This window comes from Mya arenaria, chromosome 5, assembly GCF_026914265.1.
Source record: "Mya arenaria isolate MELC-2E11 chromosome 5, ASM2691426v1".
Lineage (NCBI taxonomy): Eukaryota > Metazoa > Mollusca > Bivalvia > Myida > Myidae > Mya > Mya arenaria.
In genome coordinates this window covers 17,143,434-17,160,867 of record NC_069126.1, presented here as the reverse complement: position 1 = coordinate 17,160,867, position 17,434 = coordinate 17,143,434, and the positions used below count along the sequence as shown (strand labels likewise).

The 17,434-nt window shown below is 36.2% G+C and overlaps 1 protein-coding gene across 1 annotated transcript in view; it reads right to left on the bottom strand.

Moving 5' to 3' along the window:
- Nucleotides 1-8,380: 8,380 nt before the first annotated feature.
- Nucleotides 8,381-17,434, bottom strand: part of LOC128234183 (uncharacterized) — a 56,458-nt gene continuing 47,404 nt past the window's right edge. The window contains exons 21-22 of the mRNA XM_052948245.1: nt 16,489-16,577; nt 8,381-14,975 (exon numbers count right to left, since the gene is read on the bottom strand). Coding sequence (XP_052804205.1) covers nt 14,943-14,975; nt 16,489-16,577 — 122 coding nt within the window. The 3' untranslated portion in view covers nt 8,381-14,942. The remainder of the gene's footprint in view (nt 14,976-16,488; nt 16,578-17,434) is intronic.

Here is a 17,434-nt window from a genome sequence, read left to right as displayed (position 1 = left end):
TATGTTAACGTATAAACGACGCATTTGTAAAAGACCGTTAATCAGTTGGTCAAACTGTTGATTGTATCGTAAAATATTCTTGTATTTTTTTATCCGTATACGCGTTATTTGCGCTCATTATCATCCGGATATAAGCATTTTCCCGTAAGGAATATTCAAGTGCATACTATCGAGGGTCGAAATATACCTATGATTATTAATTATGGCTACAAAGGAGGGAGGCGCATAGAGGGTGCTAAGGAAAGAGACGAATGAAGGGTACAAAGGAGAGGGACGAATGAAGGGTGCTAAGGAGTGAGACGAATGGAGGGTGCTAAAGAGAGACACGAATGATGGCAGTTGAGGAGAGCGACGAATAAAGGGTGCTAAGGAGTGAGACGAATGAAGGGTGCTAAGGAGAGAGACAATTGAAGGGTGCTAAGAAGAGACGATTGAAGGGTACAAAGGAGAGGGACGAATGAAGGGTACAAAGGAGAGAGACGGATGAAGGCAGTTAAGGAGAGGGACGAATGAAGGGTGCAAAGGAGGGAGACGAATGAAGGCTGCTAAGGAGAGGGACGAATGAAGGGTACAAACGAGAGAGACGAATGAAGGCTGCTATGGAGAGGGACAAATGAAGGGTGCTTAGAAGTGGGACGAATGAAGAGTGCTAAGGAGAGAGACGAATGAAGGCTGCAAAGAAGAGGGACGAATGAAGGGTATAAAGGAGAGGGACAAATGAAGGCAGTTGAAGAGAGCGACGCATGAAGGTCGCAAACGAGAGAGACGAAAGAAGGGTGCAAAGGAGATAAACGAATGAAGGCAGTTGAGGAGAGAAACGCATAAAGGGTGCTAAGGAAATATACGAATGAAGGCAGTTAAGGAGAGAGACGAATGAAGGGTGCAAAGGAGAGAGACGAATGAAGGGTACAAAGTAGAGGGACGAATAAAGGGTACAAAGGAGAGGGACGAATAATGGCAGTTGAGGAGAGAGACGCATAATGGGTGGTAAAGAGAGAGACGAATAAAGAATGCAAAGGAGAGAGACGAATGAAGGGTGCTAAGGAGAGAGACGATTGAAGGCTTCTAAGGAGAGAGACGAATGAAGGGTTCAAAGGAGAGAGACGAATGAAGAGTACAAAGGAGAGGGACGAATGAAGGGTACAAAGGAGAGGCACGAATGAAGTGTGCAAAGGAGAGAGATGAATGAAGGGTGCTAAGGAGATAAACGAATGAAGGCAGTTGAGGAGAGAGACGCATAAATAATGCAAAGGAGGAAGACAAATGAAGGTTGCAAAGGAGATAAACGAATGAAGGGTGCAAAGGAGATAAACGAATGAGGGTAGTTGAGAAGAGAGACGCATAAAGGGTACAAAGGAGGGAAACGAATGAAAGCAGTTGAGGAGAGAGATAAATGAAGGGTGTAAATGAGATAAACGAATGAAGGCAGTTTAGGACAGAGACGCATAAAGGTTGCAAAGGAGGGAGACGAATGAAGGCAGTTGAGGAGAGAGACGAATAAAGGGTGCAAAGGTAATAATCGAATGAAGGCAGTTGAGGAGAGAGACGCATAACGCGTGTACAGGATGGAGACGAATGAAGGTAGTTGAGGAGAAAGACGAATGAAGGGTGCAAAGGAGATTAACGAATGAAGGCAGTTGAAGAGAGAGACGCATAAAGGGTGCAAAGGAGGGAGACGAATGAAGGCTGTTGAGTTGAGAGACGAATGAAGGGTGCAGAGGAGATAAACGAATGAAGGCAGTTGAGGAGAGAGACGCATAAAAGTTGCAAAGGAGGGAGACAAATAAAGGCAGTTGAGGAGATAAACGAATGAAGGGTGCAGAGAAGATAAACGAATGAAGGCAGTTGAGGAGAGAGATGAATGAAGATTGCAAAGGAGGGAGACGAATGAAGGCAGTTGAGGAGAGAGACGAATAAAGGGTGCAAAGGAAATAATCGAATGAAGGCAGTTGAGGAGAGAGACGCATAACGCGTGTACAGGATGGAGACGAATGAAGGTAGTTGAGGAGAAAGACGAATGAAGGGTGCAAAGGAGATAAACGAATGAAGGCAGTTGAAGAGAGAGACGCATAAAGGGTGCAAAGGAGGGAGACGAATGAAGGCTGTTGAGTTGAGAGACGAATGAAGGGTGCAAAGGAGATAAACGAATGAAGGCAGTTGAGGAGAGAGACGCATAAAAGTTGCAAAGGAGGGAGACAAATAAAGGCAGTTGAGGAGATAAACGAATGAAGGGTGCAGAGAAGATAAACGAATGAAGGCAGTTGAGGAGAGAGACGAATGAAGATTGCAAAGGAGGGAGACGAATGAAGGCAGTTGAGGAGAGAGAGGAATGAAGGGTGCAAAGGAGATTAACGAATAAATGCAGTTGAGGAGAGAGACGCATAAAGGGTGTAAAGGAGGGAGACGAATGAAGACAGTTGAGGAGAGAGATGCATAGAGGGTGCAAAAATGGGAGACGAATAAAGGAAGTTGATGAGAGCGACGCATGAAGGCAGTTGAGGAGAGAGACTAATAAAGGGTAGAAAGGAGAGGGACGAATGAAGGGTACAAAGGAGAGGGACGAATGAAGTGTGCAAAGGAGAAAAACAAATGAAGGGTGCAAAGGAGACAAACAAATGAAGGCAGTTGAGGAGAGAGACGCATAAAGGTTAAAAGGAGGGAAACGAATGAAGGCATTTGAGGAGAGAGACGGATAAAGGGTGCAAAGGAGGGAGACGAATGAAGGCAGTTGAGGAGAGAGACGAATGAAGGGTGCAAAGGAGATAAACGAATGAAGGCAGTTGAGGAGAGAGAGGAATGAAGGGTGCAAAGGAGAAAAACAAATGAAGGCAGTTGATGAGAGAGACGAATGAAGGCAGTTGAGGAGAGAGACGAATGAAGGGTGCACATGAGATAAACGAATGAACGCAGTTAAGGAAAGAGACACATAAAGGGTGCAAAGGAGGGAGACGAATGAAGGCAGTTGAGGAGAGAGACGAATGAAGGGTGCAAAAGAGATAAACGATTGAAGGCAGTTGAGAAGAGAGACGGATAAAGGGTGCAAAGGAGGGAGAAGAATGAAGGCAGTTGAGGAGAGAGACGAATGAAGGGTGCAAAGGAGATAAACGAATGAAGGCAGTTGAGGAGAGAGAGGAATGAAGGGTGCAAAGGAGAAAAACAAATGAAGGGTGCAAAGGAGACAAACAAATGAAGGCAGTTGAGGAGAGAGACGCATAAAGGTTAAAAGGAGGGAAACGAATGAAGGCATTTGAGGAGAGAGACGGATAAAGGGTGCAAAGGAGGGAGACGAATGAAGGCAGTTGAGGAGAGAGACGAATGAAGGGTGCAAAGGAGATAAACGAATGAAGGCAGTTGAGGAGAGAGAGGAATGAAGGGTGCAAAGGAGAAAAACAAATGAAGGCAGTTGATGAGAGAGACGAATGAAGGCAGTTGAGGAGAGAGACGAATGAAGGGTGCACATGAGATAAACGAATGAACGCAGTTAAGGAAAGAGACACATAAAGGGTGCAAAGGAGGGAGACGAATGAAGGCAGTTGAGGAGAGAGACGAATGAAGGGTGCAAAAGAGATAAACGATTGAAGGCAGTTGAGAAGAGAGACGGATAAAGGGTGCAAAGGAGGGAGAAGAATGAAGGCAGTTGAGGAGAGAGACGAATGAAGGGTGCAAAGGAGATAAACGAATGAAGGCAGTTGAGCAGAGAGGGGAATGAAGGGTGCAAAGGAGAAAAACGAATGAAGGCAGTTAATGAGAGAGACGAATGAAGGGTGCAAAGGAGGGAGACGAATGAATGCAGTTGTGGAGAGAGGACTGAAGGGTGCAAAGGATATTAACGAATAAAGGCAGTTGAGAAGGGAGACGCATAAAGGGTGCAAAGGAGGGAGACGAATGAAGGCAGTTGAGGAGAGGGACGCATAAAGGGTGCAAAAAGGGAGACGAATGAAGGCAGTTATTGAGAGCGACGCATGAAGGCAGTTGAGGAGAGAGACGCATGAAGGGTGCAACGATGAACAACGAATGAAGGCAGTTGAGGAGAGAGACGCATAAAGGGTGCAAAGGAGGGAGACGAATGAAGGCAGTTGATGAGAGCGACGCATGAAGGCAGTTGAGGAGAGAGACGAATGAATGGGGGAAACGGGGAGAGACGAATGAAGGCAGTTGAGGAGAGAGACGCATGAAGGGTGCAACGGGGAGAAACGAATGAATGCAGTTGAGGAGAGAGACGCATAAAGGGTGCAAAGGAGGGAGACGAATGAAGGCAGTTGAGGAGACAGACGCATGAAAGGTGCTGAGGAGAGAGACAAATGAAGGCAGTTCAGGAGAGAGACGCATAACGGGTAGAAAAGAATGAAGGTTGTTGTGTAGGGAGACGAATGAAGGCAGTTAATGAGAAAGAGACGAATTAAAGGTACAAAGAAGAGAGACGAATAAAGGGTACAAAAGAGAGAGACGAATGATGGCAGTTGAGTAGAGCGACGCTTGAAGGGTGCAAAGGAGAGAGACGAATGAAGGTTGTTGTGGAGGGAGACGAATGAAGGCAGTTGAGGAGAGAGACGCATTAGGGGGTAACAGAGGGAGACGAAATAAGGCAGTTGATGAGAGAGACGTATAAAGGCAGTTGAAGAGAGAGACGCATGAAGAGTGCAACGGAGATAGACGAAAGAAGGGTGCTATGGAGAGAGACGAATGAAGGCAGTTTAGGAGAGAGGCAAATAAAGGGTGCTGAGAAGAGAGACGAATGAAGGCAGTTGAGGAGAAAGACGCATGAACGGTAGTGTAGGTAGAAGAGAAACATATCATTGCTGCGGAGGAGAAAGACGCATTAAGGCTGCTACGGAGAGAGAGGGGCATTTAGGCTGCCTAGGAGACAGACGCATTAAGGCTTCTGCGGAGAGAGATGCCTGAAGATTGCTAAGGAGAGGTACACACTCTGCCTGCTATAAAGAGGGACACCTAAAGGCTCTTGAAGAAAGACTTGCTTTAAGGCTGCGAAAGAGAGAGACGCATTCGGGCTGCTTATGAGAAAGACGCTTGAAAGCTGTTAAGGAGAGAGTTCATGAAGGCTGCTGAGGAGAAAATACCTTAAGGCTGAGATGCAGAAGGGCTGCTGAGGAGGGCTGCTGAGAAAGGTTTTGCCTTAAGGCTGTTTACGTGAGATACGGTTTAAGGCTACTAAAGAGGGAGACGCACTTAGGCGGCTGATGAGGGAGACGCATTAAGGATGCTGAGGAGAAAGACGTCTTTGTGCTGCTGAGGAGTGATACGGTTGAGCGTTGATTAGAAGGAACATGCCTTTATAAATGCTGCTAAAATGAGAGATACCTTAAGGTTGCTGAGGTAAGGGACGCATTAAGGCTGATAAGGAGATATACGCCTAAACGCTGATAAGGAGAGAGACGCATTAAGGCTTGTGAGGAGAGAGATGCATGGAGGACTGTGAGAAGGGAAACGCATTTAAGCTGCTTATAATAGAGATGGCATAAGGCTGCTATGAAGGGAGAAAGATAGAGAGACTCCTTAAGGCTATTTAGGAAAGTAACGTCTTAAAGCTGCTAAGGTGAGAGACGGCTTAAGCCTCGCTTTAATGATGACGTGAAAGGCAAAATGTCGTCCTGAATGATACTTTTAAACCTTGCTGAAGGGTTACTGATCAATTATTTTTAATTAAGGTACGACCTTATATTGGATACCTTGTACTTTAGACGGCAAAGACTATAACGGCCATGTGGACACAAACACGTACGAAGGGTATTAATAACCATGTTTTATGATGTTTTATTAATATAAGATATAATTTGAAATATTTGTTTTAAAAATAAATCTTTTTGACCTGGGAGGTCCTTTTAATGCGACAAAAAACATGCGTTCATTAAACCTGACCACAGGGCCAGTATTCAATATTGATCTTCTCCTTCTCCTTAGTCATTCCTCAGTGATTCAATTCAAGCTATTGATCAGCTAAAGATACCGGCTAATTAAATCACTTAGAGTCTTATCTTAAACTTAAGTTCAATATCACATTACGTTTCCTTTTTGTATAGCATTTAAAACGCTTTAAAATAATAATTGAACAAATTGTAAATTGGAGCTGAAGATACGCATCAAAATAACCTTTTAACACATATCTTGTTTCCGGTTTAATATGACCATCACGTATATTTCTGTATTACGCATTTGATAAATAGCATTTTGACTTCGCACGTGTGTAAACAATTGAATTAAAAACAATTATTGCTTAATAGTAATCATTCAAGCATGTCATACTTTTTTCTCATTATGGTTTTGAAATATGTCTAAAAGAAAGCAGATGCAGTTCATCAGCATGCCAAGTGTGAGGTACCTGGCTACAAGCATTCTTCAGCAATTCAACGATTTCGGACTTTCAGCTCAATGTCACCACGACCTTGACTCTTGACCAACTGACGTCAAAATGGTTTGGGTGCGTGTCATGTTTAAGGGACCTCTACCAAGTTCGAGGTACCTAACCATAAGCGTGGAATAATAATGGAACTCACGTGAACAATGCCGTCGACGTCGTCATCCGTGTTTTCGAATTATCTTGTCCATGTATTTGAATTAACACTAAACAAAATCGTTAACACTTTTAAGACTAGTATTTTTGCACTTTAAGCACACGCGTGATAACTATGTAGTACTAACATGATATAGAAATTTACATCCATATAACGCAAAGTTTGTATTGTTATCGATTGGCTCTCCAATTTGGATCAGTTCAAAACTAAGCAACTGAATAGTAATCTAGTTATTGTCACTTAATTATTAAAGAAAATGTGTATATTAATATTTCGTAGGATGTTATGAGTGGGTATGATCGTGGTGGGTAGAATCAACATATCTTAGGCCATGCCGTATTTGTTATATGTCAATTGGTGGGTAGGATCATCATATCTAAGGCCATGCCATATTTTTTATATGTCAATTGGTAGGTAGGATCATCATATCTAAGGCCATGCCAAATAAATTGTACGTGTATCGTCATTCTGTGGGTAGAATCATCATATCTAAGTCAATCCCAAATTGTATTTAAATTTATCGTTATTGGATGGGTAGGATCGTCATTTCAAAGACCATGTCAAATTAATCTATATTTAGCATCATCGGGTGGGTTTTTGTCATTCGAATGCTAAGAAAATGTTGTTAAAAAATAACAAAGCTCAATAGTAAGTTTTATGCAATAGTTAAATATTGGACCATCACCTCCATAGTTTGTGCAGATCTCTATAACAGAATGTTGCCACTATTCCGGCTCTCTTTGTGTTTGAAAAGGTGTTTGACACGATTGATAATCAATTGTGCGTACATCGTTCGTAGTGTCTTGTATAGGTCGGTGATAACCGTGTTGTGCTTCTTTTAAATAGTCGTAATTTTCAAAAAAACAAACAAATAAAATGTTAACAAGTATGTTAAACAGTAAATAAGTAAGTTGAATTTCGGCCAGTTCTTCTCAAACTTCAATATATATTCCATAACCCGTTTTTTTCGAGGTGAGATACTCGGGAAATACTTGTACGGAGTTTTGATCCATGTTGTTTGAAGGTTCGTCCTCGATTGCTCCAATGAACACCTGAGTCGAGAGTGAATCAATTAACTGTATCTCGATATCTTCAAGCGGGTGTTTTTGTCTGTAATAAGAGTCATAGTAGGTAGCTTTTAAACTAGCATTTTCTGAATATATTTTTTTACGAAACATCAACAGCATATTTGATATTGTTGATACAGAAATTGATACCGTCTACTTCCGGAGTAAATACTGTTGTCACGTAAGTGTTGTACGCAAATCTGAAATCAGTTTGTATAATATGTAATAGTTAAGTGCCGGTTCAAGAATCTAAATAAACAAATAAAAAAGTAACATCACATGGGTATTTTTTTATTTCATAAGCCGATAATAGCCCATTTTGTCTGGTGAAATGTTATTTTAAATTCGCTAGTTATTCTGTACAACAAAGGCGTTATTCATTTTCCATGAACATCATGCGATGAAGAACTAGCATAGTGATCATGATCATCGATTAAGAATACGATGGTGATATGGAGCAATAGGTACAGATGGTTTCATGAGCACACCAAATTAAACGTGTTAAGTTAACTATTGTTTGTTTTAAATTAAAAAACATAATTGTACAGCGTCATGGAATTTTGTAAATCTGCTAATTAGTATTCTATCATTTCAGAACCGCCTAATTAAGCCCTGATAATCGCGTACCAAAAAGATAAAAGATAAAAGATACACCCCTAAAAGAGTAAAATGCCAAAATGCTTGGCATTATGCTTAAATAATGCATTTTGACTTATTTATTAGTTGTATTTCACGAAATGCAGTTGCATTTGCTTTGCAAACGAACAAATAAAACAAGAAAAACAAGATTTTTTGTTTAATACGAGTATATGTCTGTACAATGTTTAATTCAAAGTTAATTGAATAACAGATCATACAACTGGAGTACAAATCACATATTCATATAAAGACAAAGATGATATACATTTAAAATTATGAATAATTATTTACTGCAATTATATAATGTATAAATAGTGCGTTTTGAATTTCCTAGAATATGCATTAATTGAAAACCTTAAATTAAATTTAGTAAAATACACACAAAAGAAGCAAGAATAACCCAGTAAAGCCCTTACGGAATAAATTCAAATGGGTTCTTGTGTTTTACCAAAAATCAACACAAAACGCATATATTGATTTCAAATGTAGATGTGAAATTTTAAGCATTGTCGAAGAAGCAAAACTTAAACTTTCATGATGTAAATATAAGCAATAATTCACACTATTTTAATAGTTTAGCTTTCATACAGCATTAATCAATAAAGCAAAAATATGTTATTTCTGATATTTCCACTCAAAATTTGTTTGTTTTACACTTCAATGTTTATAACGTGTTATCATTATCAAATGTCTTGAAAATAATTTTTATTTTTTGAACCACGTTTTGAAAATGACAATCGATCAACGCCGGTTTAAGTATTGATCAATACGTTCCAGCTGGATTTTCTAGTATTATATTCTTGTTGTTCTTTGATCAAAATTAGACAATTTTTTATACAACGTGGATTTATATCGTTATATTAAAAGCCTGTAACGTCGGTTTTTTTACCATGGTGTACACATTAAACATGTTTAGGTCACCGATATGCTGTTGTGTAATGTCACCTTGGTCAAAAAATTCAAATTGAAATTATATAACTTTTTTGTGATATTTTTTACAGCTGTTTTAGATTTAAGGCTCTTCATACAATGAAAAATTAGCATAGCACAAATTACATAGCAATGTAGAGTAATATTGTATTTCCATAGTTCGTGCCTAACTATGAAATAATCAAAATATATAGATTTTTCTCACTTGACATATTGACCGCAGTGTTGCTTTTTATACTATCAATTAATGTATCAAACAAGTATCAGTGGAGTATGAACTTCTGACATCATTTATAATATTTATATATGAGATAAAAAAAATAAGAAACCCTTTCAATAGCTTGTAAATAAATTTCTCTAAAGTAGTTTATGTAATATACTAGGAAATATGATATGGCGAAAATATTACATTCTAAAGTTAGCTAGACATAGTGAATCATGTACAAACTATATCAAATTACTAAATAATGATATAAAACCAGTGAATAAACCGGAAAACATCCGTTTATTTCACTGCAAACAAAAATAACTTATCTACAGAGTAGGATATTAAAAAGAAAAATCACTTATTGATATCATACCTATTTTAATTTTACAAAAAACAACAAGGAGAATTTAAAGCGTAAATAGCGTAAATATCAGGGCATTTATTTACTAACTACTTTGGAAACACATATTATAGTTTTAAAATGCAGTTTTGGTTATTGTTCAATTATATTTAAAAAGCTGCATTGCATTGTCACTAATAATTATGACAACTTCAATGATCCCGAAATACCAAAGTTAAAAGTAAATTCGAAGTAACTTCAACAGATGTTTTACAAAAACTATAAATTACAACGAATGCAATCAAAACGTACTATACACTGGTACAATGAGAATAAAAACAAATAAATCAATCACATATCTAAAGGAACCCAAATCGTTAAATATTCAAACTCCAAAGCGAAATAGAAAGGTTAGAAGCAAAATTAAATACAAACGAAAACTATTAAACTGACATTATATTGAAGCAAATCAGAGATGAACTTATACCGCCCTAAGTTCTCAGAAATATATTAAGATCAGAGATCACATAAAAAAGTATTTCCCAAATTATGACACCAGAACAAATAGAAAACAAATCAATTAATAACCTCAAAATTGAAAATAAAATATTGATCAGAAGACATATTGAGCGAATAAATTGACTATTTAAACAAATTTTAATCTAAAATTAAACACCATACCTATTAAAGCTATTGAAAACATTATTTATCTTTTTGATAATTAACGGAAGGCAAAATAGTTGCAAGTGATAAATTATTAACGAATTATAAATGTGAAACTGTTCTTAAAATATGCACAACAGCAAAGGCAGGCAATTACTTTAGGGTTGACTGTTACAAATAAGTTAAAATCACACTTACAAATAACATAGAAAACACAATTTAACCATACGAATCGTCTTAAAACACGGACATCGACACTAACTGGGAAAACATACGTTTTTTCAAACGTTTACATTTCCTAAATGTATATATCATTTTACTCTGTGTTTTGAATCAAGTAAACATTTCATTGGCGACATTAAACGAATTCGTTTTTGAATATGTAAGTGACAATAAACTGGATAAAAAATAAAAAGAAAATATAACATAAAAACGTTGGTTTGAACTGGACAGATATGGCAAATCGGATGTGCTCTACCAAAATCTTTATCGACAAATATAGGATCTAACGCTGGTCGACGTATAATACAGGAATTGCTTTCTTTTGAATTGAATGTCATTCCCTGGAATAAAACTTGTTTTCCATGTAAAGAAAAGGAACTTTATATCATGTTTTCCTATTATGAAATAGATAAAATAATAAATTGATTCAAGAAAATCTTTGAAAACAAAATGAGAAAAATAAATTGTGATCGAACATACAGAGAGATATATGTTATGAATAACATAAAAGCAGCAGTGTAATAACACACATGCGTAATACAGATAAAACTTCATGAACAAGATATAACAGGTGATAAAACAAAATCTAGACTCAGCTGATTTAAAGGCGTTTGGAAAGTATGTATGCACAACAAATGCAAACATTTGAAAATGATCCAAAACAAATGAGACCAACACAATACTTACAAGGTGCTACTTAAAAAATAATTAAAGATATGTTTTGATGTCATGGGTACAACTGAAAAAAATCATGATAAAAGTAATAATATTACTGTGAACAAATCGGTTATCAGGAGCAATAAACTACTGAAACAAAGCGGTCGCACCATAAAGGTACATCTGTATCAGAAAGATTAACAACTAATATGAAATGTATATACTGTTATGGAACCCATTCCTGCTACGGGTTAGACTTATGTAAATAGATACGTCTCTTTGAAGCTTCCATATAATCCAATTAAAATAAATGTATAATACATATTAAAAACAACAACTAAAATTATGAACCTTAGGATTGGCTTCACTGCTGCCATCAAAATGTTTAATTAGAAGTGTACGCCTGTGATTGAACCAACGGTGGTTTTCTGCTACAAAACACACAAAAATGAAACGGATTGATCGCTTTCTTAACATGGGCGTAATTGTAGTCGTAACTGTAAAGTTCCTGTAAATGGTTTGAAATAAACTAAATTGAAGAATGCAGATTATCATTAAATATAACATGAAACCCTTAAAAATGAAATAGCATTACAGCGATTACACATACTGCATATACCATAAAGCATTCGACGGAAGAACTCGAATCTATAGGTGTTTCTTTCATGTTTTTCCATTAAATATGAAGTTTTATAAGTGAAATAACAACAGTTAAAATATAATTTATGTTTTTTTTTTCACTGCAAACTAAGCAGTGAAAATATCAAATTTAAGAAATACTTCCCCTTCATCAAACCTAATCACGAAACTTTTAAACCAGAACATGTTGCCAACAACCAATGAAATCTTAAAAATCTTAAAATTCACACAACAATTAACAGATTAACAAAAGATTTGTCTTACCCAACCCAAACTTTAAAATGTAGCAACAACCTAGCGTGGTACTCACACTTACTTGAAAAATAACCCGTATTCAAGCAAATGAGACCGAATACCCATGTATCATAAGCCAAATGCCTAAGAAAAATGGTTTCATCCAATGTATCCGCAGTTGTTTTGCTAACACTTTTGACCTTTCAAATTTACATTAAACTTTTCAATTAATGGCGGCGTGGTAATCTGGTATTCATTACTTGTGTAATTTAAAAGTGCTTTCGATCATTAACTGTTACTTTATGTGAACATTAATGCAATAATACATGTTCATTGATTTCAGTTAAAAAAACGTTTTCACTAAACACGAGTGAACAATAAACTATTAAACATATCGCAAAAGTTTTAATCTACAAACCGGAAATGGACAAATGACAGCTACGTCATCAACTATAGTTTTACGTGAGGAGCTTCCCACGGGTGGCGGCGTAGAAAACACTCATTTTCAGATGGGGTTACATTTAAATTCTGATTAACCTATAAAATAAGCATGAAAGAAACAGAAAATTGTTGATTTCAGAGTAGGGTCGAATTTAATTCTCACTCGTGATCATAAAAAAACTCGTGTTATTATGTGTTTCTATGTCACACGTGAAATCAGATACGATCTTTCACTAAATATTCATATGAAAAAATACAGAAATAAGCTCAGTAGCCAAAACTTTAAACATAAACTAACAAAAAACAAATGTCCTCTATATTATGGAAATGTTAATCACATATTACGTATTTGACGCAATACCGGGACAATCGTGGTACTAATACTAGACATTTGACGACAATTTATGCCAAAACTCGACCAATATCGACCAGAGTCGGCCAATATGAGTTCCTTCCGATTTGATTGGCTACCTAACTCGCCAAATACGTGATAAAAGAAACGGACCAATTTGTATTTGCTGTCAAAACTCGCCCTTATATAAGAATGCTGTAAATAATTTTAAAATGCAGCCTTTTTGTTATCCGTTTAACCAAATGTTTTGGTTTAACCACTATTTATTGCAGAAAATATTGAACAAAATAAATAATTGTTTAAGCAAATCGCAGAATTGAGAGTTAACCATAGTTGGTTTTACTAAGTCGGTCTTCTGTTTTCATTGTTAGGGATATGGTGAGTACAAATAATTAGAAACAGGATTTGTTTGATATGCTACTGCTGGTTCGAAGTGATAGAAATATATAGACATAAATAATACAATATTTTATGGTAGGAAGCTTTAATTATAGAAATATAATTTCTTACAAAAAGTGGATTGAGAAATTCAGGGTGGTGGGGTTGATAGTAATGATAGGAAAAAGGAAAGGATATGGAGAGGGGGAAAAGGGTGTGGTCACCTCTCATAGCTGCCCGTGTAAGATAGGTTCATCCCGACCCTCGCGCAGGGTGTTTTGCGGAAACTCGGTTCCGCAAAACACCCTACGCACGGGTCGGAATGAACCTTTCTTACACTCTCGGCCATTAAGATACTTATAATCTTTAGTGAGACAAGTTTCAGAGATTTAAGAGACCTGTAGGCACATGCCTCTAAGAGGTCAGCTGCATGGGATGATTATAATCTTGCTATAGACATGTATACATATGTCGAACAAGCCTTTACTGATTCAAATATGATGTACTTATATTACAAACAAATACTTATGGATTAAACTAGATAATACATGTATTACATAGATGATATATGCTCTTGCTATAAGCATGTATATGTGAAACAGACCTATACTGGTCCAAATATGATGTGCAAGCCTATATTGACATCTGTATCTGTAAGACTTGAATACAAAATCAACCACACACTATGATATACATATAGATTCTCAATAGTTTTGGAGGTTCTAAATATAAAATCTGAAAGGGTGTTGATCTAGAAAACAAGAACACAAAACTGTTTCAAAAAATGAAAATAAAGTAGTAATGAAACATTTTTAGCGAATACAATATGAAGAATTGTACACATATTTTTATTAAATTCTTAAATTCAGTCAACCTTAGTAATTGGAGTGAGGTTTGGCCAAAAAAATAAACATTCACAAATCATTTACAATTGTTGCTTAACTTCTATTCTCAACGTAAATAGATCAATTACATAAATTATTATGAGTAATTATAAACAGGCTTTTTATCAATGAAGTCAACCACAATTTATTGAAATGGATTTTGTCACCTTGGTAGCTTTAATTAAATATTCGGAAGGCAACACATGGTATTTAAACTTATGCATAATCATTAAAAATGAACAAGTGTTGCCTGCGGGAACGGCACATTTTTGGAAATCCGAGATAGTCTGTAATGCAAAAAAACGATATAAAATCTTTACTCGAAACGGATATTAGACAATCGCAGTCAATATAAGGATGAAGAACAATATTCTGTTTCATTATCAAATGCTACTTAGGTTGTTTCTAATTACCTCATAAATAATGGTATATTGTCACGTTCAATATGTCATATGCTGAATGATTCATTTGTTTTTCAAAACTTTGATAATAGTGATATAGAAACAGACATCCACACTTATAGTGCATATTTCAAAACTTTCCATGCATGTACACGTTCGAAAGCTGTATTGTAGGATAGTTGCCACTAACTCGGCTGTTTTTTTATACATAGCATATAACATAGCTATTCGACTAGTATACATTAAATGAGTTTTGTTTTTATAAAACGATTGCACGTTTATATTTTGTCTTGCTGATAAGGTCTCCTTTTTTCTGCAAATATCCTTGGTCTGAATTTAACACCTGAGACAGTTTGGCTATTTGACATCTATCCAGTTTTGGCTTCCGTTCTGCAAAAGAGTTACACTTAATTAAGTATCAGTGTTGTTGTTTTCTGGACTAAAAGGAACTTTCGAAAAGCAATATCATTGAACAAATGCCTTACTACATCTTAAATTATTGTTGGGCAGTGATGCATAATAAATGATAACAATGATAAAACCAAAGGACAGACAAAGCTGATTGCTTATCTTTACAAACCCTTAAAACACACTCACAATTTTACTGGCCTAGGAATTCTGGGCAATGGAATTTCATATATATGAAAAAATGGGAATAACCTTTTAGATTGATATTCTGATTCCGTGAACATTTAACATTTCAGATAAGTATTTTGCATTGTGCAAACCTTTTCATGTTCTAAGCTTTAATCGTTTAAGCAATATTTAAACTTTCTGTAAATTTGAAAATACTCAATAAAAATGTAAATAAATTTTACGCTAATATCCCAATAGGTCACAGATCAACACATTCAAAACAAGGAACTTATCACATGAAACAATATATATGATATACACTAGCTAGGATGCATGCTAGTCAGGTGGTTCTAGGAGCTTGGAAAAAAGACGTATTTACGTTTATATCCCGGCATATTTGGTTTTCGTCGGTCTCATGTTTTCGACGGTTTCAAAACTTGCATTGAAAATAACTTTTCTCGCGAGAAAGCCGTTTATGTTTGCTGCCCAGATGTGAAAAGTTGATCTAGTTGTAATATTGTCACACTTTCGAGACTAAGATGTAGCAATAATTTGTTTTCACTATATTCCGAAATAACATTCCGTGGTTCTACCACTGAGGTTTTTGTTAATTTATAGGACGTCATTGGTTAAAATCTTTTAACAGGGTTTCCCAAAAATATGTCGCAATTTGTAATGTTGTTAAGATAATGGTCATTAAACTTCCAAGTTCGTAAATCAATTCTAAAATAGCACTTAAATGACTGTTGGCGTTATGTTCTCCTTCAAGATAGGAAGAAGGAATCGATGTACACGTATGCAAACAATTTCAAATCAAGACATATTATTGATATTCATGGCCATTGATTCTCAGTGTTTTGCATTCTACTTCATGTGCCATTCGTGAAGAGAACTTGAAACATACTAAATGTTTACTTATCTGCTAAATAGTCTTCATTATTGATGTTTAAATAATAAGATTACTCAGTAAATCTTACAAATTGAATAATTGCACTGACTTTAACAATGCGTATGAGCAGTATCCATACCTAACATGCGACAGTCGAAAAACAGGTGACGAAATACATAGCTATAACAAACTGTTGACATGTATTGTTGATATTTTGGAAATGGTTTACGATTTTTGTTTTGCGGAATGATACTTGACATTAATCAGTGTTTTCCCCCAATCATGTACTTATTTAAAGTCTTATTTGGCAATACGGCTACACCGTCGAAAACACAAGCCCTCGTTGAAAACATAAGACACAAGAATACTGGATTATTTCATTAATGGAGTCGGCTTCCGTAATACCCATGACTGAATATGTTTTGTTGTTTACAGTACCGTTTGATAGTATTTAGAACACAGCTTTGCGCATAGTATAGGTCCATCGGCGATGACAGAACGGTAGATAGTCTTCGAAACATCATAACCTATGAAAATAAATGCATCTCTGATAAAAGGTTAATGTGCAATCCAAGTCAAGTAAAATACGCAAATGCATCAGACTTATGTTCCATAATAAAACCTTTGCAAAAGATTAACTAACGTAGCACTATACACTGACAAGAGATAACGGTAACAAATGTGCTTCATTTTCATAGCTTGCCAGCCTGAATAAGGAAAATTTAATTTGTATTTTAGGTAAATGTTTTACGAAAACAATCGGATGGCCCCAAACCATTTGCATACTATCAGATGGCAGGGGAACAAACGTATTTTCTAACGCTTCTGTTAAGAAATGTTTCCCGGATAAGACCAGTCCAATTGTCTATATTCGAGTGTAAATGTAACTCCGTAAACGTGCACTTTCAGTTTAATTTTCTATCTTTGAATAGCAATATTCATAAAATAAATGCTGAAATTGATATCTTTATGTTGTATTTTTACCGTCATGTGTACATCGCCAGTTTCGTTGTGAATGCTCTGTTTGTTCTGTAACTGTTAACTTGTGCATTTTCTAATGCCAAAATCAAGGTATGTGTGTTGTAAACCATTCAGTTTTCATGGACTTGCAGAGCTTAACACTTTTTATATCTTGAGATTAGGTAACTACTTACAAATCAATTTTAATTTGCACGGTAAAGGTAAATAATTTCGCATTAAGTAAAAAGTAATTGTTTTTCTTGGCCCGGGATTATTTTAATGACTAAATATAAAATCTTAAAAGTTCAACACATATCCTTGCTGATTGAATGCTGCATTATCAATTTAAATTCATGGATAAATAATATTAATGTCACAAAATGTTCGAATCATGTGTTTTAACAGAAGATGTATGTTCCTAATC